The sequence below is a fragment of the Tachyglossus aculeatus genome, chromosome 8, assembly GCF_015852505.1.
Source record: "Tachyglossus aculeatus isolate mTacAcu1 chromosome 8, mTacAcu1.pri, whole genome shotgun sequence".
Classification (NCBI taxonomy): Eukaryota; Metazoa; Chordata; class Mammalia; order Monotremata; family Tachyglossidae; genus Tachyglossus; species Tachyglossus aculeatus.
In genome coordinates, this window is record NC_052073.1 from 37,495,029 (window position 1) to 37,521,529 (window position 26,501).

At 51.2% G+C, this 26,501-nt stretch overlaps 1 protein-coding gene across 1 annotated transcript in view; it reads right to left on the reverse strand.

Annotated features, from left to right (window-relative positions):
* Positions 1 to 25,982, reverse strand: part of VSTM2L (V-set and transmembrane domain containing 2 like) — a 37,409-nt gene extending 11,427 nt beyond the window's left edge. Inside the window, exon 1 of the mRNA XM_038750469.1 lies at positions 25,803 to 25,982. Coding sequence (XP_038606397.1) covers positions 25,803 to 25,911 — 109 coding nt within the window. The 5' untranslated portion in view covers positions 25,912 to 25,982. The remainder of the gene's footprint in view (positions 1 to 25,802) is intronic.
* Positions 25,983 to 26,501: the final 519 nt, after the last annotated feature.

The window sequence follows — 26,501 nt, forward strand, 5'->3', positions numbered from 1 at the left end:
GCCCACAATGGGCTTACAGTCTAGAGGACTCCCGCTCTCCCTCTCTGGACCCCCCATCCCCAGGCCTCCGCCGTCCCCACCCCCTTGTCCCACCCTCAGGCCCGGGGTCCCCAAGGGGAGCAGCGGAGGACTGACGGGGGTCAGAGGAACAGGCTGAACATGGTGGGTGCCTGGGAGGCGTCTAATACAGAGCACCACTCCTAGACACCGGATCTCCATATCCGCCGGACCACCACTCTGTCCACCTTCACAGCATTACTGTGAGAAGCAGCGTGGCTCAGTGGAAAAGAGCCCGGGCTTTGGAGTCTGATATCATGGGTTCAAATCCCGGCTCTGCCAATTGTCAGCTGGGTGACTTTGGGCAAGTTGCTTCACTTCTCTGGGCCTCAGTTCCCTCATCTGGAAAATGGGGATTAAGACTGTGAGCCCCCGGGGGGACAACCTGTTCACCTTGTAACCTCCCCAGCGCTTAGAACAGTGCTTTGCACAGAGTAAGCACTTAGTACATTCATTCAATCATATTTATTGAGCACTTACTGTGTGCAGAGCACTGTACTAAGCGCTTGGGAAGTACAAGTCGGCAACATATAGAGACGGTCCCTACCCGTACAATAAATGCTATTATTATTATTATTATGACCTTTGGGCATTTGGTACTCACCCCAATCTCACACCATCCATTCATTCATTCATTTAATCGTATTTATTGAGTGCTTACTGTGTGCAGAGCACTGTACTAAGCACTTAGGTCCATATCTATTCATTATATATTATACATTACTTATATTAATGTCCGATTCCCCTCTAGGTTGTTACGGACAGGCAACGTTTCTGCTATTTCTGTTGTGTTGTACACTGCCAAGTGCTTAGTACAGTGCTCTGCGCACATAGTGAGTGCTCAATAAATACCACCGATTGATCTGCCAGATGGTGGAGGCCCCGCCTACATTGGTGATTGATGATGACACCGCTGTCGGGCTTGGGTTTTTGTTTTTGGTTGTTTTTTTGGTGTTAGTTAAGCGCTTACTATGTGCCAGGCACTGTCCTAAGCACTGGGGGAGATCCAAACTAATCTGGCTGGACACAGTCCCTCTCCCCCGTGGGGCTCCCAGTCTTCATCCCCATTTTCCAGAGGAGGGAACTGAGGCCCAGAGGAGTGAAGTGATTAGCCCAAGGTGCCACGGCAGACAAATGGTGGAGCCGGGATGAGATCCCAGGCCCTTTTGACTCCCAAGCCCGGGCTCTAACCACGAATAATAATAATAATAATAATAATAATGGCATTTATTATGCGCTTACTATGTGCCAAGCACTGTTCTAAGCACTGGGGAGGTTACAAGGTGATCGGGTTGTCCCACGGGGGGCTCACAGTCTTCATCCCCATTTTCCAGTGGAGGGAACTGAGGCCCAGAGGAGTGATTAGCCCAAGGTCCCACAGCAGACAAATGGCGGAGCCGGGATGAGATCCCAGGCCCTTTTGACTCCTAGGCCTGGGCTCTAACTAATAATAATAATAATAATAATAATAATAATAATAATAATAATGCCATTTATTAAGCCTGGAGGCCTTCCCAGACTGAGCCCCCTCCTCCCCCTCGCCCTCCTCCCCCCCCCCCCCCCATCACCCCGCCTTACCTCCTTCCCCTCCCCACAGCACCTGGATATGTGGATATATGTTTGTACAGATTTATTACTCTATTTTACTTGTACATATTCAATCGTATTTATTGAGCGCTTACTGTGTGCAGAGCACTGTACTAACCACTTGGGAAGTCCAAGTTGGCAACATCTAGAGACGGCCCCTCCCCAACAGCGGGCTCACAGTCTAGAAGGGGGAGACAGACAACAAAACGAAACAGATTAACAAAATAAAATAAATAGAATAAATATGTACAAGTAAAATAAACAGAGTAATAAATACATACAAACGTATATACATATATACAAGTGCTGTGGGGAGGGGAAGGAGGTAAGGCAGGCCCCTAACCCTGGCGGGACCCCTGAAGTCAGCAGGACCACCAGGGTCTCAGGAAGGGAAGGCCTTTCACCTTCCCAGAGCCCCTCCGCTTTCCGGGACCCTAACAGAGCACCTCTCGTGATCCTTCGGCTAATGAAAACGATGGGATTTGTTATTAATAATAAAATAATAATGATTGTGGTGTTTGTTAAGCGCTTTCTATGCATCAGGCACTGTTCTAAGCGCTGGGGAAGATAACAAGCTAATCAGGTTGGACGCAGTACCGAGAGGGGCTCACAGTCCTTAATCCCCCTTTTCCAGATGAGGGAACTGAGGCCCGGAGAAATATTTTTTTAAGTGGTATTTGTTAAGCATTCACTATATGCCAGACACTAAGCGCAAGGTTAGATATAAGGTTAGAGAAGCAGCGTGGCTCAGTGGAAAGAGCCCGGGCGATGGAGTCAGAGGTCATGGGTTCAAATCCCGGCTCCACCGCTTGTCAGCTGGGTGACTTTGGGCAAATCACTTCACTTCTCTGGGCCTCAGTGACCTCATCTGGAAAATGGGGATGAAGACTGTGAGCCCCCCGTGGGACAACCTGATCACCTTGTAACCTCCCCAGCGCTTAGAACGGTGCTTTGCACGTAGTAAGCGCTCAATCAATGCCATCATTATTATTATTATTATTATAATACAAGTTAATCAGTATGGACACAGTCCCTGTCCCTTCAGGGGCTCCCAGTCTTAATCCCCATTTGACAGACGGGGTAACTGAAGCGGAGAAGTTAAGTGACTTGTCCAAGGTCGCAGAGCAAACAAGTGGCAACTGAAGAGAAGTTAAGTGACTTGTCCAAGGTCGCAGAGCAAACAAGTGGCAGAGACAGGATTAGAACTCAGGTCCTTCTGAGTCTCAGGCCCAGGCTCTTCCCGCTAGGCCGAGCTTGCTGAGTGCTGGGGATCGCGGGGTCGGACACGGGGCCCGTCTGGCCCGCCGCCCCTTTTACAGATGAGGAAACCAAGGCCCAGAGCCGCGCCGGGACCGGCCCAAGGTCACCCGGCGGGCAAGTGGCGGAGCCGGGTCTCGAACCCAGGTCCCCCCGGTTCCCGAATCCTTCCACCTCCTCAGCCCTGCTCTTTCCGGGAACGTGCTTCTGTGGTTATTTGCTATTGATTGATTCGTTCTCTGGGGCTTCTTATTTTTATCTCTTCTCACATTCTCTTAACTACCGCCTGTTTTCGATTTTCTGTGTGTTTGTCTTCCCCGCCGCGGTGCCGTGGAGGTCTCGGGAGACAGGCGAGGGCCTCTGGCTTTTGCCTGTGCTCCCGGCCAAATGCCCAGGGCACTGCTCTGCCTCCAAGGGACCAGCTCGGGGCTGATGCCTTCTGGTGGGGCCAGTGGTGGTTGAGGGACAGAGCCTGGGGACTTCAGAGCCATGTGAGCCAGGTCTTCTCCTTCTCTCCTTCTCTTTTTCCTCCTCCCTTCCTCCTCCTTCTCCTCCTCCTTCCCATCCTCCTCCCCCTGGTGCTCCTCCACCCCTTCTTCTTCCTTTTCCTCCTTCTCCTTCTCTTCCTCCTCCTCCTCCTCTTCCTCCTCCTTCCTATCCTCCTCCCCCGGTGCTCCTCCGCCGCTTCTGCTTCCTTTCCCTCCTTCTCCTTCTCTTCCTCCTCCTCCTGTTCTCCTCCTTCCCATCCTCCTCCTTCTACTTCTTCCTCCTTCTCCTCCTCCTCCTCATCCTCTTCATCCTCCTCCTCCCCATCCTCCTCCTCTTCCTCCTTTTCCTCCTCCTCCTCCTGTTCCTCCTCCCCTTCTTCTTCCTCTTCCTCTTCCTCTTGTTCCTCCTCCTTCCCATCCTCCTCCTCTTGCTCCCCCACCCCTTCTTCTTCCTTTTCCTCCTCCTCCTCTTCTTGTTCCTCTCCTTTCCATCCTCCTCCTTCTACTTTTTCCTCCTTCTCCTCCTCCTCCCCATCTTCCTCATCCTCCTCCTCCCCATCTTCCTCCTCTTCCTCCTTTTCCTCCTCCTCCTGTTCCTCCTCCCCTTCTTCTTCCTTTTCCTCCTCCTCCTCTTCTTCCTCCTCCTCCTCTTCCTCCTCCTTCCCATCCCTCCTCCTTCCCATCCTCCTCCTTCTCCTCCTCCTCCCCATCCTCCTCCTCCTGTTCTCCTCCTTCCCCTCCTCCTCCTTCTACTTCCTCCTCCTTCTACTTCCTCCTCCTCCTCCTCATCCTCCTCCTCCCCATCCTCCTCCTCTTCCTCCTTTTCCTCCTCCTCCTGTTCCTCCTCCCCTTCTTCTTCCTTTTCCTCCTCCTCTTCCTCCTCCTCCTGTTCCTCCTCCTTCCCATCCCTCCTCCTCCTCCTCCCCATCCTCCTCCTCCCCCTCCTCATCCTCCTCCTCCTGTTCCTCCTCCTTCCCATCCTCCTCCTTCTCCTCCTCATCCTCTTCATCCTCCTCTTGTTCCTCCTCCTTCCCATTCCTCCTCCTCCTCCTCCTCCCCATCCTCCTCCTCCTGTTCCTCCTCCTTCCCATCCTCCTCCTGTTCCTCCTCCTTCACATCCCTCCTCCTTCTCCTCCTCCTCCCCATCCTCCTCCTCCTGTTCCTCCTCCTTCCCATCCTCCTCCTTCTCCTCCTCATCCTCTTCATTCTCCTCCTCCCCATCCTCCTCCTCCTCCTATTCTCCTCCTCCTCCTCGGGCTGTCAGCCAGTCAATCGTAATTACTGAGCGCTTACTGTGAGCAGAGCACTGTACTGAGCACTTGGGAGAGTCCAACAGAACCATAAAACAGACCCATTCCCTGCCCACGAGGAGCTGGCAATCTAGGGGGAGGGAGGGGACGGACATGAAGAGAAAGAAATAAACGATGGGATGCGGACATAAGCGGGTTGGGGCCGGGAGGGAGGACGAAGAGAGGGAGCGAGTCAGGGCGAGGCAGCTTCTGGGCTTCAAATGCCACCTCAGCCACCCTGCTCCCACTGTCCCCTAAGCGCTTAGGTTTCCACCCCCCCAACCCTCCCCTCTCAGAGTTCTTGTGTCTGCACAAGCGCTTAGCACAGTGCGTTGCAAACAGTAAGCGCTCAATAAATACGATTGAACGAATGAATGTATTTAGACTGTCAGCTCCTTGAGGGCGGGGACCCGGCCTATAACCACACGCATGTACGCACAAGCACGCACCTACATTCACGGGCACCCATTCTCCCACACACCCAACACACACACACACTCGTTCCAGTCTGGGCTCCGAACCCCAAAATTCATCCCATCCCATTTCCCAGATTTGGGGTGTGTGTGTGTGGCGGGGAGAAATTCCCTTCAAGATTCCTCTAAGGGCTGAATCACAGAGGGGGATGAAGCTCCGACTGGCCTTTCCAGCCCGAGGTCTGCATAGTAGGGGAAACACAATTTGGGGCTATTTTGGGGGTTTTTTTTGGGGGGGGGTTAATGGGACAGGAGGTGGGGGGAGTCATTGCTAAAGAGGAATGACTGGCAGCCTGGAAACTCGTGAGACAGTTCATAAAATCGTGGAGAAGAGGCAAAGGACAGTGAAGCGTGAGCTATAAATAATTACTGACAGCAACGGGACCGTGATTAGATTTCTCTTTCTCTTGCCTTCTGTGCTCACGCTTTCTTCTCCCCTCCTCCTCCTCCTCCTCCTCCTGTTCTCTCATCCTCTTCTTTCTCCTCCGCCTCCCTTCCCTCTCCTCTGTCCTCCTCCTCCTCCTCCGGCTCCTCTTCCTCCCTCCTCTCCTTCTCTCCCTCCTGTTTCCTTTCTTTCTCCCCCTCCTCCATTTCCTCCTCCCTCCACCTCTTCCTCCTTTCTCCTGCTCTGCTCTCTCTCCCCCTTCCTCCTCCTCAATCAATCAATCAATTGCATTTATTGAGCGCTTACTGTGTGCAGAGCACTGTACTAAGCGCTTGGGAAGTACAAGTTGGCAACATATAGAGACAGTCCCTACCCAACAGTGGGCTCACAGTCTAGAAGGGGGAGACAGAGAACAAAACCAAACATATTAACAAAATAAAATAAATAGAATAGGTATGTCCTCCTTCCTCCTTTCCTCCTCTCCCTCATCCTCCTCCTCCTCTCCCTCCTTCCCTCCTGCTTCCCCTCCTCTTCCTCCTTTCTCTTACTCTGCTCTCTCCCCCACTTCCTCCTCCTCCTTCCTCCTCTCCTCCTCTCCCTCCTCCTCCTCCTCCTCCTCTCCCTCCTGCTTCCCCTCCTCCTTCTCTTCCTCCTTTCTCCTGCTCTGCTCTCTCTCCCGCCTTCCTCCTCCTCCTTCCTCCTCTCCTCCTCTTTCCTCCTCCTTCCTCCTCTCCCTCATCCTCCTCCTCCTCTCCCTCCTGCTTCCCCTCCTCCTCCTCCTCCTTTTCCTCCTTTTTCCTGCTCCGCTCTCCCCATCTTCCCCTTTTCCTTCCTCCTTCTAGACCTCCTTCCCCTTCCTCCTCCTTGTCCTCTTCATTCTCCCCTTCTCCTTTCTCCTCCCCCTTCCTTCTCCCTCCTCTCCTCCTCTCCCTCCCCCTTCTCCTTTCTCCTCCCCTTCCTTCTCCCTCCTCTCCTCCTCTCCCTCATCCTCCTTTCCCTCCTCTTTTCCCTCCTCCTCCCGCTCCTCCTCCTTCTCCTCCCCTCCCTCCTGCGCTGGGGTGGATTTGTATCCGCAAATCAGGTTGGACACAGTCCCCGTCCCACGTGGAGCTCACCATCCCCATCCCCATTTGACAGATGAGGGCACTGAGGCCCAGAGAAGTCAAGTGACTCACCCAAAGGTCACCCAGCAGACAAGTGGCAGAGCCGGGATGAGAACTCCCAGGCCCAGGCTCTAGCCACTAGCCCACGCGGTCTTCTCATTCGTTCGATCTTTCATTCAATCGTATTTATTGAGCGCTTCCTGTGTGCAGAGCACTGTACTAAGCGCTTGGGAAGTACAAGTCGGCGACATCTAGAGACGGTCCCTACCCAACGACGGGCTCACAGTCTAGAAGGGGGAGACGGGCGACGAAGCAAAACATGTGGACGGGTGTCAAGTCATCAGACTTAATAAATAGAATAAATAAATAAATAAATCAGAATAAATAGAAATAAAGCTAGATGCACAGCATTTTCTCGGAGGGCAACGGGCCTCTGAGGGTGGTCCTGGGGGGCAGGGGACGGGACCCCAACACACACACACATAAACACAACACTGTCCATCCCGGGAGGCCACAGGCCCGTCCCCGCCACGAACGCGAAGACCGGCCATCACAGCCTCCGCGGCCCGATGGAGGGTGACAGCGGCGGAATTACAAGTCCGGGGAGATTTAGGCCCAGAGAATATGTCTTCTGCCACACGCCGAGGTTGGCCTGGAACCAAAGCGGGCTTCCCCGCCACGAGATTTTCCGGTCCCGAGGGAGGCCTCCGCGGGACACAGACGCAGCGACAGAGACACCCAGAGAGACGGAGAGAGACCCACCCAAACAGTAATAATAATAATAATAATATAATAATAATAATGTTGGCATTTGTTAAGCTCTTACTCTGTGCAAAGCACCGTTCTAAGCGCTGGGGGGATACATGGTGCTCAGGTTGTCCCCATCCCCCCCATCTTACCTCCTTCCCTTCCCCACAGCACCTGTATATATGTATATATGTTTGTACAGATTTATTACTCTATTTATTTATTTTACTTGTACATAGCTAATCTATTTATTTTATTTTGTTAGTGTGTTTGGTTTTGTTCTCTGTCTCCCCCTTTTAGACTGTGAGCCCACTGTTGGGACTGTCTCTATATGTTGCCAATTTGTACTTCCCAAGCGCTTAGTACAGTGCTCTGCACATAGTAAGCGCTCAATAAATACGATTGATGATGATGATGTTGATGGGGCTCACAGTCTTCATCCCCATTTGACAGATGAGGGAACTGAGGCGCAGAGAAGTCAAACGACCCGCCCAAGGTCACACAGCAGACATGTGGCGGAGCTGGGATTCGAACCCACGACCTCTGACTCCAAAGCCCGGGCTCTTTCCACTGAGCCACGCTGCTTCTGAGTAAGAGAGAGAGAGTCAGGGGGGCTAGAGACATGATAAAGAGACCGAGACGGGGAGAGAGAAAGGAAGAGACGGACAAAGAGAAGCATATGGAAACTGTCCTTGACCCACAAAATCATAATGATGATGACTGTGGTATTTGTTAAGCGTTTACTAGGTGCCAGGTACTGTACTAAACATAGAGGAAGATACAAGAGAATAACAATAATAATGATGATGGTATTTGTTAAGTGCTTACTATGTACAAAGCACCGTTCTAAGCGCTGGGGGGATACAAGATGATCAGGTTGTCCCACGGGGGGCTCACAGTCTTAATCCCCATTTTCCAGATGAGGGAACTGAGGCCCAGAGAAGTGAAGTGACTTGCCCAAAGTCACCCACCTGACAATTGGCGGAGCTGGGATTTGAACCCGTGACCTCTGACTCCAAAGTCCGGGCTCTGTATGTTCTGCGATACAATAATGATGATGATGACGATTCATGGTGGTACTGGTTAAGAACTTCAGTTGTAACGAGTGCTTACTGCATGCAAAGCACTGTAATAAGCACTGGGAGAATAATAATAATGTTGGCATTTATTAAGCGCGTACTATGTGCAGAGCACTGTTCTAAGCTAGGGAGGTTACAAGGTGATCAGGTTGTCCCACGGGGGACTCACAGTCTTCATCCCCATTTTCCAGATGAGGTCACTGAGGCACAGAGGAGTGAAGTGACTTGCCCAAAGTCACACAGCTGACAAGCGGCGGAGCCAGGATTTGAACCCATGACCTCTGACTCCAAAGCCCGGGCTCTTTCCACTGAGCCACGCTGCTTCTCAATCCAATCCAATACAATACAATATAACAATAAACAGACATATTCCCTGCCCACAATGATCTTACTACGTGCCGGGTACTGTACTAAGCACTGGGATGGTTACAAGGTAATCAGGCTGGACACAGTCGCTGTCCCACGTGGGGCTCACAGTCTTAATCCCCATTTTACAGAGGAGGGAACTGAGGCACAGAGAAGCAAAGCAATTTGCCCAAAGTCACACAGCAGGTAAGTGGCGGAGCTGGGTTGAGATAATAATAATAATAGTGTTGGTATTTGTTAAGCGCTTACTCTGTGCCAAGCACTGTTCTAAGCGCTGGGGGGATTACTAGGTAATCAGAGTTGTCCCACGTGGGGCTCACAGTCTTAATCCCCATTTTCCAGATGAGGTAACTGAGGCCCAGAGAATAATAATAATAATAATTTTGGTATTTGTTAAGCGCTTAGTATGTGCAAAGCACTGTTCTAAGCGCTGGGGAAGATACAAGGTGATCAGGTTGTCCCACGGGGGGCTCACAGTCTTCATCCCCATTTTCCAGATGAGGTAACTGAGGCCCAGAGAAGTGAAGTGACTTGCCCAAAGTCACACAGCTGACAAGTGGTGGAGCCGGGATTTGAACCCATGACCTCTGACTCCAAAGCCCCGGCTTTTTCCACTGAGCCACGCTGCTTCTCAGGTCCGAGGTCCTTCCGACTGGGTAGACACGATCACTGCCCACGAGGGAGCATTCAATCGATGGTATTTATTGAGCGCTCGCTCCGAGCGGGGCACTGTATTGAGCGCTCTGGATAATCCGATGCAACAGAGAAGCAGTGTGGCCTAGTGGATGGAGACCGGGCCTGAGAGTCAGAAAGTCATGGGTTCAAATCCCGGCTCTGCCACTTGTTAGCCGTGTGACTTTGGGCAAGTCACTTCACTTCTCTGGGCCTCAGTTCCCTCATCTGTAAAATGGGGAGCCCCCGTGGGACAACCTGATCACCTTGTAACCTTCCCAGTGCTTAGAACAGTGCTTTGCACATAGTAAGTGCTTAATAAATGCCATCATTATGGGTTCTCATCCCGGCCCCGCCACATGTCTGCTGTGGGAGCTTGGGCCGGTCATTTCACTCCTCTGGGCCTCGGTTCCCCCATCTGTAAACTGGGGGTGAAGACCGCGAGCCCCGCGTGGACGGGGCCTGTGTCCTCCCGATGAAGAGAAGCAGCGTGGCTCGGTGGAAAGAGCCCGGGCTTTGCCGTCAGATGTCATGGGTTCGAATCCCGCCTCCGCCACGTCTGCTGTGTGACCTTGGGCGAGTCGCTTAGCTAAACTGAGCCCCAGTTCCCTCATCTGTCAAATGGGGATGAAGACTGTGAGCCCCCCGTGGGACAACCCGATCACCTTGTATCCCCCCCCAGCACTTAGAACAGTGCTTTGCACACATTAAGCGCTTAACAAATACCATCATCATCAGTGCAAAGAGCCCGGGCTTTGCAGTCAGAGGTCACGGGTTCACGTCACACGTCTGCTGTGTGACCTTGAGTCACGTAGCTACTCTGAGCCCTCATCCGTAAAATGGGGATGAAGACCGTGAGCCCCCCGTGGGACAACCTGATCACCTTGTATCCCCCCCTCAGCGCTCAGAACAGTGCTTTGCACAGAGTAAGCGCTCAACAAATGCCAACATTATTATTAGTCTGAGCTTGGATCCAACCCTGCGCTTAGTACAGTGCCTGCCACGTAGTGAAAGCTTAGCAAATGCCATAACAGATACCGGAAGTGCTTGGGAGAGTACAATACTGTCAGAAATGAGATGGGATGTCTCCTGAGGGAGTTATTTCTCCCATTAATTCCGCACTCGCCCTTTCTCCGCCGGAATTGTCAAGCTGGAGGGAGGCAGGGCTGACAGGCCGAGAGGGCCTTTCTTCCTTCCCCAGCCCCTCATCGGCACGGGGGCCGGCGTGGAAATTTGCCCTGAAAATCGCCAACACAAACCCAGCCGACTCCCAACCGCCGACAGACCTCGAAATCCGGCCTTGACGCTCTTCTTTTTTGTGTGCGTGCTATTTGCGAAGCGCTTATTATGTGCCGGGGACTGTTCTAGGCGCCGGGCTGGATTCGTCCGTGTCCTGCGTTATAATACTAAACGGGGGGGGTTGTTGAGCTCTTACTAAGCATCATTCAATCATTCAATCGTATTGATTGAGCGCTTACTGTGTGCACAGCACTGTACTAAGCGCTTGGGAAATACAAGTTGGCACCATATAGAGACGGTCCCTACCCAACAACAGGCTCATCTTCTTAAAGAAGCAGCGTGGCTCAGTGGAAAGAGCCGGGGCTTTGGAGGTCACGGGTTCACATCCCGGCTCTGCCAATTGTCAGCTGTGTGACTTTGGGCAAGTTACTTCACTTCTCTGGGCCTCAGTTACCTCATCTGTAAAATGGGGATTGACTGTGAGCCCTCCCCGTTGGAAAACCTGATCACCTTGTAACCTCCCCAGCGCTTAGAACAGTTCTTTGCACATAGTAAGCACTTCATAAATGTCATCATTATTATTATTAAGGCACTGGACTAAGCGCTGGGGGAGATAGAAGATAATCGGGTGGGAGACGGCCCATATTCTGCATTATAATAATTCATTCGTTCATTCAATCATTCATTCATTCATTCAATCGTATTTATTGAGCGCTTACTGTGTGCGAGCACTGTACTAAGCGCTTGGGAAGTCCAAGTTGGCAACATAGAGAGATGGTCCTTACCCAACAGCGGGCTCACAGTCTAAAAGGGGGAGACAGACAACGAAATAAAACATACAACTTACTATATGCAGAGCAATAATAAATGGGGTGTTTGCTACTGTGTGCGCAGCCCTGTGCTAAGCGCTGGGGGAGATACAAGCTAATCAGGTTGGACCGGTCCCTGCCTCACCTGGGCCTCACAGTCTTAATTCCCATTTTACAGAAGAGGGAACTGAGGCACAGTGAAGTGACTTAATCATAAGAAGAATGATGATATTTGTTTAAGTGCTTACTACATGCCAAGCACTGTTCTAAGCGCTGGGGGAGATACAAGGTCATCAGGTTGTCCCCCGTGGGGCTCACAGTCTTCATCCCCATTTGACAGATGAGGGGACTGAGGCACAGTGAAGTGACTTAATAATAAGAATGATAATATTTAAGCGCTTACTATGTGCCAAGCACTGTTCTAAGCACTGGGGGAGATACAAGGTCATCAGGTTGCCCCCTGTGGGGCTCACAGTCTTTATCCCCATTTGACAGATGAGGAGACTGAGGCACAGTGAAGTGACTTAATAATAGTAATAAGAATGATGATATTTGTTTAAGCGCTTACTATGTGCCAAGCACTGTTCTAAGCCCTGGGGGAGATACAAGGTGATCAGGTTGTCCCCTGTGGGGCTCACAGTCTTAATCCCCATTTGACAGATGAGGGGACTGAGGCACAGTGAAATGACTTAATAATAATAATAAGAATGATGATTTGTTAAGTGCTTACTATGTGCCAAGCACTGTTCTAAGCGCTGGGGGAGATACAAGGTGATCAGGTTGTCACCCGTAGGGCTCACAGTCTTCATCCCCACTTGACAGATGAGGGGACTGAGGCACAGTGAAGTGACTTAATAATAATAATAAGAATGATGATATTTGTTAAGTGCTTACTATGTGCCAAGCACTGTTCTAAGCGCTGGGGGAGATACAAGGTGATCAGGTTGTCCCCTGTGGGGCTCACAGTCTTCATCCCCATTTGACAGATGAGGGGACTGAGGCCCAGAGAAGTGAAGCGACTTACCCAAGGTCACACAGCAGACAAATGGCAGAGCTGGGATGAGAACCCATTACCTCATTCATTCATTCATTCATTCATTCAGTCGCATTTATTGAGCGCTGACTGTGTGCAGAGCACTGTACTAAACGCTTGGGAAGTCCAAGTGGGCAACATCTAGAGACGGTCCCTACCCGACAACGGGCTCACGGTCTAGAAGGGGGAGATGGACAACAAAACAAGACATGTAGAAGGGGGTCAAAATTGTCAGAACAAATAGAATTAAACTTAGCGCTTAACAAATGCCATCAAAAAAAAAAATTAAAGCTAGATGCTCCCAAGCCCGGGCTCTTTCCACTAGGCCACACTGCTCCTTCTATGGTGAATTCCCACGATAAGATCCTGGCACCTAAACGGTTTTTAAGAAAACATTCCGTCCACGTCTCCCCACGCCTCAAGATAATAATAATAATAATAATAATAATAGCATTTATTAGGCGCTTTCTATGTGCAAAGCACTGTTCTAAGCGCTGGGGAGATTACACGGTCATCAGGTTGTCCCACGCGGGGCTCACAGTCTTAATCCCCATTTTACAGATGAGGGAACTGAAGATCCTCCCAGCCACCTCCGCATCCAACGGAAACTGGTCACCGGCAGCTTTAAAACCCTGAATCCCCTGACCCACACATTTTGCTCCTTAATAATAATAATAATGGCATTTATTAAGTGCTTACTATGTGCAAAGCACTGTTCTAAGCACTGGGGAGGTTACAAGGTGATCAGGTTGTCCCACGCCCACTGTTGGGTAGGGACTGTCTCTATATCAATCAATCGTATTTATTGAGCGCTTACTGTGTGTAGAGCACTGGACTAAGCGCTTGGGAAGTCCAAGTTGGCAACATAGAGAGACGGTCCCTACCCAACAGTGGGCCCACAGTCTAAAAGGGGGAGACAGACAACAAAACCAAACCTACTAACAAAATAAAATAAATAGAATAGATAGGTACAAGTAAAATAAATAAATAGAGTAATAAATATGTACAAACATATATACAGGTGCTGTGGGGAAGGGAAGGAGGTAAGATGAGGGGGATGGAGAGGGGGACGAGGGGGTGTTGCCAACTTGTACTTCCCAAGCGCTTAGTCCAGTGCTCTGCACACAGTAAGTGCTCAATAAACACGATTGATTGATTGATTGATTGATTTTCGGGGCCCCAGTGACCTCATCTGCCAAATGGGGATGAAGACTGGGAGCCCACAGGGGACAGCCTGATGGCCTTGTATCTACCCCAGCGCTTAGAACAGTGCTTGGCACATAGGAAGCGCTTCACAAATGCCATAATTAAAGCCACAAATGACACAAAAGCAAATGCCATAAATAAGCGCTTAATACAGTGCTCTGCACACAGTAAATGCTCAATAAATATGACTGATTGATTATTATTATGATCAAAGGCCCATTTCCTCCAAGAGGCTTACCCTGACTGAGCCCTCCTTTCCTCTTCTCCCACTCCCTTCTGCGTCGTCTGAGCGCTTGGATTTGTTCCCTTTTGTCACTTGGTATAATAGTAATGGCATTTATTAAGCGCTTACTATGTGCAAAGCACTGTTCTAAGTGCTGGGGAGGTTACAAGGTGAGCAGGATATCCCACGGGGGGCTCACAGCCTTAATCCCCATTTTACAGATGAGGTAACTGAGGCACAGAGAAGTGAAATGACTTGCCCACAGTCACACAGCTGACAAGCGGTGGAGCCGGAATTTGAACCCATGACCTCTGACTCCAAAGTCTGGGCCCTTTCCACTGAGCCATGCTGTTTCTCTGGTCTCCACCCCCGCCCTCAACCTCACAGCACTTATGTCCATATTCCATATAATATTAAATATGATATAATAAGGATGGTATTTGTTAAGCACTTACTTCGTGCGAGGCACTGTACTAAGCGCTGGGGTGTATACAAGCAAATATTAATGCCTGTCTCCCCCTCGAGACCGTCGGCTCCTTGTGGGCAGGAAACCTATCAGCCAACTCTGTCCTTTCGGACTCTCCCAAGCGCTTAGTCCGGTGCTCTGCACACAGTAAGCGCTCACCAAATTCATTCATTCATTCAATCAATCGCATTTATTGAGCGCTTACTGTGTGCAGAGCACCGTACTAAGCGCTTGGGAAGTCCAAGTTGGCAACATATAGAGACGGTCCCTACCCAACAGTGGGCTCACAGTCTAGAAGGGGGAGACAGACAACAAAACAAAACATATTAACAAAATAAAATAGGATAAATATGTACAAATAAAATAAATAAATTTATTCATTCATTAGAGAAGCAGCGTGGCTCAGTGGAAAGAGCCCGGGGTTTGGAGTCAGAGGTCATGGGTTCAAATCCCGGCTCTGCCAACTGTCAGCTGTGTGACTTTGGGCAAGTCACTTCACTTTTCTGTGCCTCAGTTCCCTCATCTGTAAAAAATGGGGATTAAGACTGTGAGCCCCAAATGGGACAACCTGATCACCTTGTAACCTCCCCAGCGCTTAGAACAGTGCTTTGCACATAGTAAGCACTTAATAAATATTATTATTGTTATTATTCATTCCTTCAATCGTATTTATGTATATATGTTTGTATGTATTTATTACTCTATTTATTTGTTTTACTTGTACATATCTATTCTATTTATTTTATTTTGTTAATATGTTTGGTTTTGTTCTCTGTCTCCCCGTTCTAGACTGTGAGCCCGTTGTTGGGTCGGGACCGTCTCTCTATGTTGCCGACTTGTACTTCCCAAGCGCTTAGTCCAGTGCTCTGCACACAGTAAGCGCTCAATAAATACAATTGATTGATTGATTGATTGAGACCTATTTGGGGTCTTAATACCACTGATTGATTGATAGAATGCCAATCTCTCCCCATTAGTGCCCTTCTCTGACATTTTCTAGACTGTGAGCCCACTGTTGGGTAGGGACCGTCTCTATATGTTGCCAACTTGGACTTCCCAAGCGCTTAGTCCAGTGCTCCGCACACAGTAAGCGCTCAATAAACACGATTGACTGACTGAATGAATGAATTTTCCAGCCAAGCCTTCTCTGACCCCCCCTCCTTCGTCGACCGCGTTATTCAAAATGATTTTTTTTCCCCCCTTCCTCTTCGGTTGTTTGTAAACTTCGAGAAATATGCCCAGAGGGCTTGGCAATGGGTGAGTGTGCATAAATTAAAACGAGGAACACACACACACACACACACACATTCAAACCACTAAATGGGATGGAGAATAATACAGACCAATTGAAATAGGTCTCAACGCCGGGTGGAACAATTTAATCCTCTGTATGTGTGTGTGTGTATCTCTATATACATAAATATATATCATATATATTGTATATAGAACATATCTATATATACAGAAATATATTCAATCGCATTTATTATTCAATCGTATTTATTAAGTGGTGTGTGTGTATCTATATATACATAAATATATATCATATATATTATATATATAACTTATCTATATCATCATCATCATCATCAATCGTATTTACTGAGCGCTTACTGTGTGCAGAGCACTGTACTAAGTGCTTGGGAAGTACAAATTGGCAACATATAGAGGCAGTCCCTACCCAACAGTGGGCTCACAGTCTAAAAGGGGGAGACAAAACCAAACATACTAACAAAATAAAATAAATAGAATAGATATGTACAAGCAAAATAAATAAATTAATAAATAGAGTAATAAATAGAGTAATAATAGAGTAGAGTAGTAATAATAGAGTAATAAATATGTACAAACATATACTTATATACAGGTATATATGTATATATATGTATATATATGTGCATATATATACATAAATATATTCAATCGTATTTATTATTTAATCGTATTTATTAAGCGCTTACTGTGTGCAGAGCACTGTACTGAGCGCTTGGGAAGTACAAATCGGCAACACATAAAGACGGTCCCTACCCAACAGCGGGCTCACAGTTTAGAAGGGCCAAACATATACGCCAGTATCACGGAACCAAAGCAATCGTGCATATAACTGGAAAAGAATGAAAACCAGCTTAATTTAATGGCTTCTGCGGTGATAAAGAGTTTAGTATATATATATAAATATATATATTTATATATATTATATAATATAGGCTATATATTACATATATCATCATCATCAATCGTATTTATTGAGTGCTTACTATGTGCAGAGCACTGTACTAAGCGCTTGGGAAGTACAAATTGGCAACATATAGAGACAGTCCCTACCCAACAGTGGGCTGTATGTACATATATATATATATATATATATATATATATATATATATATGTATGTATATAATATATATACAAGCAAACTATTTTGCAAAACAGCCCAAACCACCCCAATCCCCTTCCCACCAGGGGAATCTTTCCACCCTGTTTCTATCCGCCCCTCTTTTCGAGAGCGGGAGAAAGGGTGAAAGAAATCTCACGGATTGCCACGTGTTTAGGAAAGTAATTGATCGAATAATCATCGGCGGACGAGGCGGAGGACAACCTATTTTTCCCATCCCTTCACCTTAGGGAGAAAGAACTCAATTTTCTCCCTCTCCGGACTACCCAACTAGCCGGTTTATTGATGGCCGGAGAGTGAAATTTGCAAAGGAAAACAAGATGCCCAAATCGTCCTCCTTCAGCATCCTTCTTTCATGGGTTTCTCCCTCCAGGCCTTCTCTCTCGCCTCCTCACTCATTCGGCCACTCAGTCGTATTTATCATCATCAATCGTATTTATTGAGCGCTTACTGTGTGCAGAGCACTGCACTAAGCGCTCGGGAGAGGACGATAGCGTTTCCCGGCCTCAATTTTTCCCTGCTACAAGTTAGCAGGATTCCCCAGCCTGTTTGCACTGGGGAGCGGGCTTAAATAATGGAATAATAATAATAATGTTGGCATTTGTTAAGCGCTTACTACGTGTAAAGCACTGTTCTAAGCGCTGGGGGGGATACAAAGTGATCAGGTTGTCCCATGTGGGGCTCACAGTCTTAATCCCCATTTTACAGATGAGGGAACTGAGGCTCAGGGAAGTTAAGTAACCTGCCCAAGGTCACACAGCAGACACGTGGCTTCTAGACTGTGAGCCCACTGTTGGGTAGGGACCGTCTCTATATGTTGCCAACTTGGACTTCCCACGCGCTTAGTACAGTGCTCTGCACACAGTAAGCGCTCAATAAATACGATTGATTGATGTGGCGGAGTAAAGATTCGAACCCATGACCTCTGACTCCAAAGCCCGGGCTCTTTCCACTGAGCCACACTGCTTCTCTAAGGTGGGAGGCGGGAGGAAGAACGTTTACTGCAGTGTGAGAGACCTCTGGGGGGGGGAGAGGGTGTGAGAGCCGCCTAATTTTCATTCATTTATTCCATCGTATTGACTGAGCGCTGATTGTGCGCAGAGCACTGTACTAAGCGCTTGGGAGAGGACGATAGAATAATTAGAGAGGCAGCGTGGCTCAGTGGCAAGAGCCCGGCCTTGGGAGTCGGAGGTCGTGGGTTCTAATCCCGGCGCCGCCCCATGTCTGCTGGGTGTACCTTGGGCAAGTCACTTCACTTCTCTGAGCCTCAGTTCCCTCCTCTGTCAAATGGGGATGAAGACTGTGAACTTGGAACAGTGCTTAGAACAGTGCTTTGCACATAGTAAGCGCTTAACAAATGCCATTATCATTATTATTATTATTATTATTATTATTAATTGGACAGATTCCCTGCCCACGACGAGTTTACCTTGCGGAATCCAGGGCCGCGCTCGTTTTCCCTTCCAATCATTCGATAGTATTTCAATCGTATTTTTAATTGCTTTGTTGGACTCTCCCAAGCGCTTAGCACGGTGCTCTGCACAAAACAAGCGCTCAATAAATACCAGCGATCGATTGATCGGTCGATGGTAGTGGACTGGCCCAAGCGCTCAGTACAGTGTCCTGCAGCTATGCATGCGCGTGGTAAAATAACCGTGATAAGAATAATAACTGTATTTGTTAAGCGCTTACTACGTGCCAGGCACTGTTCTAAGCGCTGGGGGAGATCCAAGGGAATCAGGTTGGACACAGTCCCACATGGGGCTCACAAGTGGAAAGAGCCCGGGCTTTGGTGTCAGAGGTCATGGGTTCTAATTCCGCCTCCGCCACTTGTCAGCTGTGTGATTTTGGACAAGTCACTTCACTCCTCAACGCCTCAGTTCCCTCATCTGGAAAATGGGGATTAAAAGTGGGACAACCTGATGACCCTGTATCTCCCCCAGCGCTTAGACCAGTGCTTGGCATCTAGTAAGCGCTTAACAAATACCATCATTATTTTTATTACTATTCATCCCCATTTGGCAGATGAGGAAACTGAGGCCCAGAGAAGGGAAAGGACTTGCCCACGGTCACCCAGCAGACATGTAGCGGAGCCGGGATTAGAACCCATTACCTTCTGACCCCCAAACCCGTGCGCGCTACTCACCAGGCCACGCTGCTTCTCACCCGATCGATTGAAGCAGCGCGGCTCAGTGGAAAGAGCCCGGGCTTTGGAGTCAGAGGTCACGGGTTCAAATCCCGGCTCCGCCAATTGTCGCCTGTGTGAGTTTGGGCAAGTCACTTCTCCGTGCCTCAGTTCCCTCATCTGCAAAATGGGGATAAAGTCTGTGAGTCCCCCGTGGGACAACCTGATCACCTTGTAACCTCCCCAGCGCTTAGAACAGTGCTTGGCATATAGTAAGCGCTTAGTAAATGCCATCATCATTACTATTATTATTATTATACCCTTCTGCTGGGCTTTGGATGGGAACCCCTCTAATAATAATAATAATAATAATGGAATTTTTAAGCACTTACTATGTGCCACGCCGGATTGGATCCAAGCCCACCGGGTTGGCCCCAGTCCCTGTCCCACGTGGGGCTCACGGTCTCCATCCCCGCTTTACAGATGAGGTAACTGAGGCCCAGAGAAGGGAAGTGACTTACCCAAGGTCACCCAGCAGACAAGTGAGTCAGCCGGCTGTGGGCCGGGAATGCGTCTGCTTATTGTTCTACTGTCCCCGTCCCCCCCGCGCGCTTAGTACATCTCTCTGCCCCCAGGAAGCGCTCAATAAATAGTCCAGTGCTCTGCCCACAGTAAGCGCTCAATAAATACGACTGAATGAATCAATCCCGCTGACGGGAGCGGGGTTTTGTGGAGGAGAGGAGGGAGGAGGATTGGGTGGGTGGTCTCTCTTGGCTGCTGAAAATGAGTTTTCCCCATCGCCCACGTCCTCCAATCTGCTCGGCAGCATTTTCTGGTCTTTTTATTTTTCCAATTTTTGGGGGGGAGGGGGGTCATTTCAGCGCGCACAGCTTTTTATCAAATTGGTATTCACCTACTGAACACAAACGGCTTATTAGACCTGACCCAGTTATTCGTAGCCTCTCGCGATCATTAATAACAGTTTCTTTTGTGATTAAGTGAAAATGTGTCTCCGATTTCCCCAGCCCTCAAACCCCCCTCCTGGGGGGAAAGTTGTTTTTTGGGTTTTTTTTTTTTGAGGGGGGGGGATTCTCTTACAGAGACCGGGGTGAGGAGGGAAGGGGAAGAGGAGCTGGGTTTGGGGGGCACCAGATGGGGGGGTCACCCCATCTTCCCTGCTCTGAGGATGCTTCCACGGATGGCCAACATCTCCAGAGGTTAAAGCGACGCCCCCCTCCCCAATTTAGGGACGGGGGACTTGGGGGAAGAGGGTGGGGGGCTTCCATCCCCAGAATGTGGGACTTTGGGCAAGTCACATATCTGGGCCTCATCTGGAAAATGGGGGTGAAGACTGTGAGCCCCCCGTGGGACAACCCGATCATCTTGTAACCCCCCCAGCGCTTGGAACAGTGCTGCACACATAGTAAGCAGCGCTCAACAAATGCCATCATTATTAATCAATCAATCAATCGTATTTATTGAGCGCTTACTGTGTTCAGAGCAGCGTACTAAGCGCTTGGGAAGTACAAGTTGGCAACATCTAACAGTGGGCTCACAGTCTAGAAGGGGGACTAGAGCCTGACTCTGGCAGATAACTGAGGATAAGGAAATTTTAAAAAAATGTAATTGGAAATTTATTTGGGCCAAGAATAGATGGACTAAACATGTCAGCTGCAGACTAATAGATCTGTAATTATTTACATGCCTATTTATTTATTCGTATTAATGCCTGTCTCCCTCTCTAGACTGAGGTCCTCTTGAACAGGAATGCTTCTATTTGTTGTTCTGGGGTACCCTCCCAAGCGCTTAGGACAGTGCTTTGCACACAGTAAGCGCTCAGTAAATACAATAAAGTATCCCTGCCCACAACGAGTGTGGCTTAGCGTAGAAACAGCATGGTTTAGTGGAAAGAGCCCGGCCTGGGAGAGGTCATGGGTTCTAATCCCGGCTCCGCCACTTGTCTGCCGTGTGATCGTGGGCAAGTCACTTCACTTCTCTGTGCCTCAGTTCCCTCATCTGTAAAGTGGGGATTAAGACTGTGAGCCCTCCGTGGGACAGCCTGGTCACCTTGTAACCTCCCCAGTGCTTAGAACAGTGCTTTGCACATAGTAAGCGCTTAATAAATGCCATTATTATTATTACTATAATCCCGGCTCCGCCACTTGTCTGCCGTGTGACCGTGGGCAAGTCACTAACTTCTCTGTGCCTCAGTTCCCTTATCTGTAAAATGGGGATGAAGACTGAGCCCCACGTGGGTTAGTTACCTTAATCACCTTGCCCAGCGCTTAAAACAGTGCTTGGCACATAGTAAGTGCTTAACAAATGCCATTATTATCATTATTATTATTATTATTATTACATCCCCTCTTCATCACCCTTGGCTTGGAGCTCGGGAGGGAAATGGAGGGGGTGTGGGTGGGTCTCAGCGGGTGGAGGGGCTCCATGTGTCGTTTTATAATAATAATGATGTTATTTAAGCGCTTACTAAGTGCCGAGCACTGCTCTAAGCGCTGGGGGAGATACAAGGTCATCAGGTTGGACACAGTCCCTGTCCCACGTGGGGCTCGCAGTCTCAATCCCCATTTTACAGATGAGGTCACTGAGGCAAAGAGTATTAATTAATGATTGTATTTGTTAAACGCTTACTACGTGCCAAGCACTGTTCTAAGCGCTGAGGGAGATACAAGGTCATCAGGTTGTCCCCCGTGGGGCTCACAGGCTTCATACAGCGTGGTTAAGTGGAAAGAGCCCGGGTTTTGGAGTCAGAGGTCATGGGTTCAAATCCCAGCTCTGCCCACTGTCAGCTGTGTGACTTTGGCCGAGTCACTTCACTTCTCTGTGCCTCAGTGACCTCATCTGGAAAATGGGGATGAAGACTGTGAGCTCCCCGTGGGACAACCCGATCACCTTGTGACCTCCCCAGCGCTTAGAACGGTGCTTGGCACATAGTAAGCGCTTAATGAATGCCATCATTATTATTATTATCATCCCCATTTGACAGAGGAGGGAACTGAGACCCAGAGAAGGGAAGGGACTGGCCCAAGGCCACACAGCAGATAAGTGCTGGAGGCGGGATTAGAACCCAGGGCCTTCTGAATCCCAGGACTGAGTTTTAACCACTGCGCCAGGCTGCTTCTACTAGGTGGAGCCGGGCAGGGGGCTTGTTTTCTTAGTTAGGGGGTCAATCAATCAATCAATTGTATTTATTGAGCGCTTACTGTGTGCAGAGCGGGGAGGGGGCTGATTGTCCTAGATAGAGGGCTTAGGACCCTGTGCTGAGCTGTCCTCGACAGAGAAGCAGTGTGGCTCAGTGGAAAGAGCCCGGGCTTGGGAGTCAGAGGTCGTGGGTTCAAATCCCGCCCCCGCCACCCGTCAGCTGGGTGACTTTGGTCCAGTCCCTTCCCTGCTCTGGGCCTCAGTTCCCTCCTCTGTCAAATGAGGGTGAAGACTGGGAGCCCCTCGTGGGGCAACCTGATTAGCTTCAATCTACTCCAATGTTTAGGACAGCGCTTGGCACATAGTAAGTGCTTAACAGATAGCACAATTATTATGATTGGGGCAGGGGGCTGCTTGCCTTAGATAAGGGGTTGGAGGGGTGGGGAGGGGGGCGAGGCCTGGATGCTGCCCTGTCCTAGGGAGGAGCCGTCCTGCAGAGCCAGGGAATGCCATCAGGGTCCGGGATGGGAAAGATGCGGGCTTGGATTTTCCAGAGAGACCCCCTCAACACCCCTCACCCCTAGACCGACCCTCGGGGATTGGATGCTAGGATAGATTTGGGGGGTGGATTTGAGCGGGGCCTAGTCCTGGGGGACAGGAGGGTTGTGGGGCGCTCCCCCCAGCTCCCCCCAGCCCCCCACCTCCTCCTCCAGCCTCCCACATCCTCCTACAGTCCCCCAAAGCCCCTCAGCTCCTCCCACAGCCCCCCACATCGTCCTACAGTCCCCCACAGCCCCCCACATCCTCCCACAGACCCCCACATCCTCCAACAGTCCCCCACAGCCCCCCACATCCTCCCACAGACCCCCAAAGCCCCCCACATCCTCCCACAGACCTCCACATCCTCCCACAGACCCCCAGAGCCCCCCACATCCTCCCACAGACCCCCAAAGCCCCCCACATCCTCCTACAGACCCCCAAAGCCTCCCACATCCTCCCACAGACCCTCACATCCTCCCACAGCCCCCCACATCCTCCTACAGTCCCCCAAAGCCCCCCACATCCTCCCACAGCCCCCACATCCTTCTACAGTGCCCCACAGCCCCCCACATCCTCCCACAATCAATCAATCATATTTATTGAATGCTTACTGTGTGCAGAGCACTGTACTAAGCGCTTGGGAAGTACAAGTTGGCAACACACAGAGACAGTCCCTACCCAACAGCGGGCCCCCAAAGCCCCCCACATCCTTCCACAGACCCCCAAAGACCCCCATATCCTCCCACCCCGGACCTCTCGCCTGGAGGGGCAGGCCGAGGTGTGTATGTGTGTGCTTGTGTGTGAAGGTATGTGGCTTTGTTGTGTGTGTGTGTGTGTGTTCGTTGTACTGTGTGGGGGGTGGGAATACATGTGCTGTTCGTGCGGTGTGTGTGTGGAGGGGGAAACTATTGCGTGAGGGTGGGAATACATGTGATATTTGTGTGTGTTTGCACTCTATTGTGCAAGGGAATGCATGTGGTGTTTGTGAGTGTGTGTGTGTGTGTGTGTGTGTGTTAGTCTATTGTGCGATGTTGGGAACGCACTCCCCCCCCCCCCCAGACTGTCAGCTCGGTGTGGGCAGGGAACGGGTCTGTTTGCTGCTGTATAGGACTCTCCCAAGCGCTTAGTACAGAGATGAGCACTCAGTAAATATGACTGAGTGGTTGCGGGGCCTGCGCGGGCCGTGTATTGTGTGACTGAGTGAGTGAACGTGGGTGAGGGCGTGAGGCGTGTGGTGTCTGTGGGAGTGCGGTGTGAGGGTGTGAATGTGTGCGGTGTGCGCTCCCAACTGTGTGCGTGAGGGTGGGTGTGTGATTGCGAGGAGCGTGGCCTTTGTGTGCGTTGCACTGTGTAAGCGTGTGAATGTGTGTGGTGGGCATGGGGCCTGCGCTGAATTCTGCGAGGGTGCGACCTTGTTTGTGTGTGTGTATGTGTGAGAGAGAGTGCGAGGTGTGTGGTATTCGTGTGGGCATTTTCTTGTGGGACTGTCCAAGTGATTCTTCTGGGACTGTCAACGTGATGCTTGTCTCCGGGCCCTGTGCTGTGTGAGTGTGTGATGGGAGGGTGGATGGTGCTTTGATCGGGCAGTGTGTGGTGTACAATTTTTGTGCCTGGGCAGTGTATTGTGTGTGATGTTTTGTACGTGCTGTATATCGTGCGAGGGCATGAATGCGTCTGGTGACGGTCGATTTGCTTGTGCAGTGTATCGTGTGTGTGTGGCGGAGATGGCATCAGTATGTGCCCAGTGTATTGTTGTGTGTGCTGGCTGTGTTGATGGACGTGTGGAACCGCCGTGTGTGCCCGTGTGTGCCCGCGTGGGCTGGGGGAGGAGGGTTGCGTGTCTGTGTGGGCCTGTTGGTTGGTTGAGTGTGTGGCCGTGGGCATCTCTCGCTACCTGTCCCGTGGACGGGGAGGGAGGACCGGGATTGGGATGGGATTGGGATGGGATTGGGATGGGGTGGCCCCACGTGGGACAACCGGATTCCCTCGCATCTCCCCCAGCACTAAGAACAGTTTTCGGCACATAGTAAGCGCTTCGCAAACACCATCACCATCATTATTCCCTCCTCTGGAAAATGGGGGTGAAGACTGGGACCCCCATGGGGGACAACCTCATCACCTTGTAGCCCCCCACCACCACCACAGCGCTTAGAACAGTGAAAGCTCTCAACAAATACCATTATTATTATTATTATTGGAAGGGATTGGGATGGGATTGGGATGGGACTGGGATGGGATTGGGATGGGATGGGGATGGGGTGGGGGCGACAGTGGGAGCCCCCCGAGGACCCACCCAACGGGGCAGGCCGGACCCCAGAGGAGGAGGAGGAGGAGCCCCCCAGAAGGGAGGATAATCAGGGAGCACCCCCCGGGGGAGGAGGGAGGTCCCAGGGGAAGAACTGGGGCGTGGGGGTGAAGGAGGGAGGGAGGGGGACAATCCGGGAGGGGAGGAGGAGCCCCCCCCAAAAGGGAGGATGATCAGGGAGCACCTCCCGGGGAGGAAAAAGAGTCCCAGAGGAGGAGCCCCCCCCCCCCAAAAGGAGGATGATCAGGGAGGACCACCCGGGGGAGGAGGAAAAAGGGTCCTGGGTGAGGAACCGGGGGGGGGGGGGAGGAGGAGCACCCCAAAAGGGAGGATAATGGGGAGGAGGAAGAAAGGGTCCCAGCTGGGAGGGGGGAGGACCCCGAGGGAGGAGGAGGAGGAGGGGGAGGAGGAGGAGGAGGAGGAGGAGGAGGGTCCCAGGGCTGTGGGGGGGGGACAATGAGGGGGACACAAGCCCTCCTGCGAGGACAGCCCGGAGGAGGAGGAGGAGGAGGAGGAGGAGGCGCCCCCCCCCCCCCAACAGATGGAGGACCACCATGGGGAGTCGGGGGAGGGGGAGAGAGAGAGGAGGGTCCCAGGTGAGGATGGGGAGGGGGCGAGCCGGGATGGAGGGAGGGAGAGAGGGATGGAGGGATGGGAGGATGGAGGGATGGAGGATGGAGGGAGGGAGGGATGGGAGGATGGAGGGATGGAGGGATGGATGGATGGATGGGTGGGTGGGTGGACGGAGGGCGTCCCGGAGGAGGAGGAGGAGGACGGGGGCTGGGGGTTGGGGGTGAGCACTGACCGTGTCCGGAGGGGTTCCGGGGGTCCTCGTCCAGGCGGGAGCAGGCGCCCAGCGCCAGGTAAAGTCCCAGGTAGTGTCCCACCGCCAGGACCACGGACGCGGGCCCCATCCCTGCTCCCCGGGGGGACGAGGGGAGGGACGGACGGACGGACGGACGGACGGAGGGGAGACGGAGGGAGGGAGGGAGGGACGGACCCCCCCCCCGGGGACCCTCACATCGGGGGCGAGGGGGAGGGGGCACCCAAAGACACCCCCACCCCCACCAGTCCCACCAGTCCCACCAGTTCCACCAGTCCAGGCAGGACCACCGCCCCCCCCCCCGCCCCCCCAGGACCGGTCCCCGCAAGGGGGATTTCGGGGAGCAGCTCCAGGGACCCCCCCGCCACCCGCCAAGACCCCCTCCGGCCGCCGCGGACTGCGGACCTCTCCCCTTCTCCTCCTCCTCCTTCCTCCCTCCTCCTCCTCCTCCTCCTCCTCCTCCTCCCGGGTGTCCTCAGGCCGCTCCCACCCGGCGGCGGAGGGATCCGCTCCCTGATTTATCCTCAAAGTTTTCCCAGCCGGGCACATTTAAAGAGGAAATGCGGGGGGCGGGGGGCGGCCGGGGGGCTCCGGGGGGGAGCGGGGGGGAGGAGCCTCCCTTCTCCATTCAGTCAGTGTCAGCCAGTCCATCCTATTGATGATGAGGATGGGATTTGCTAA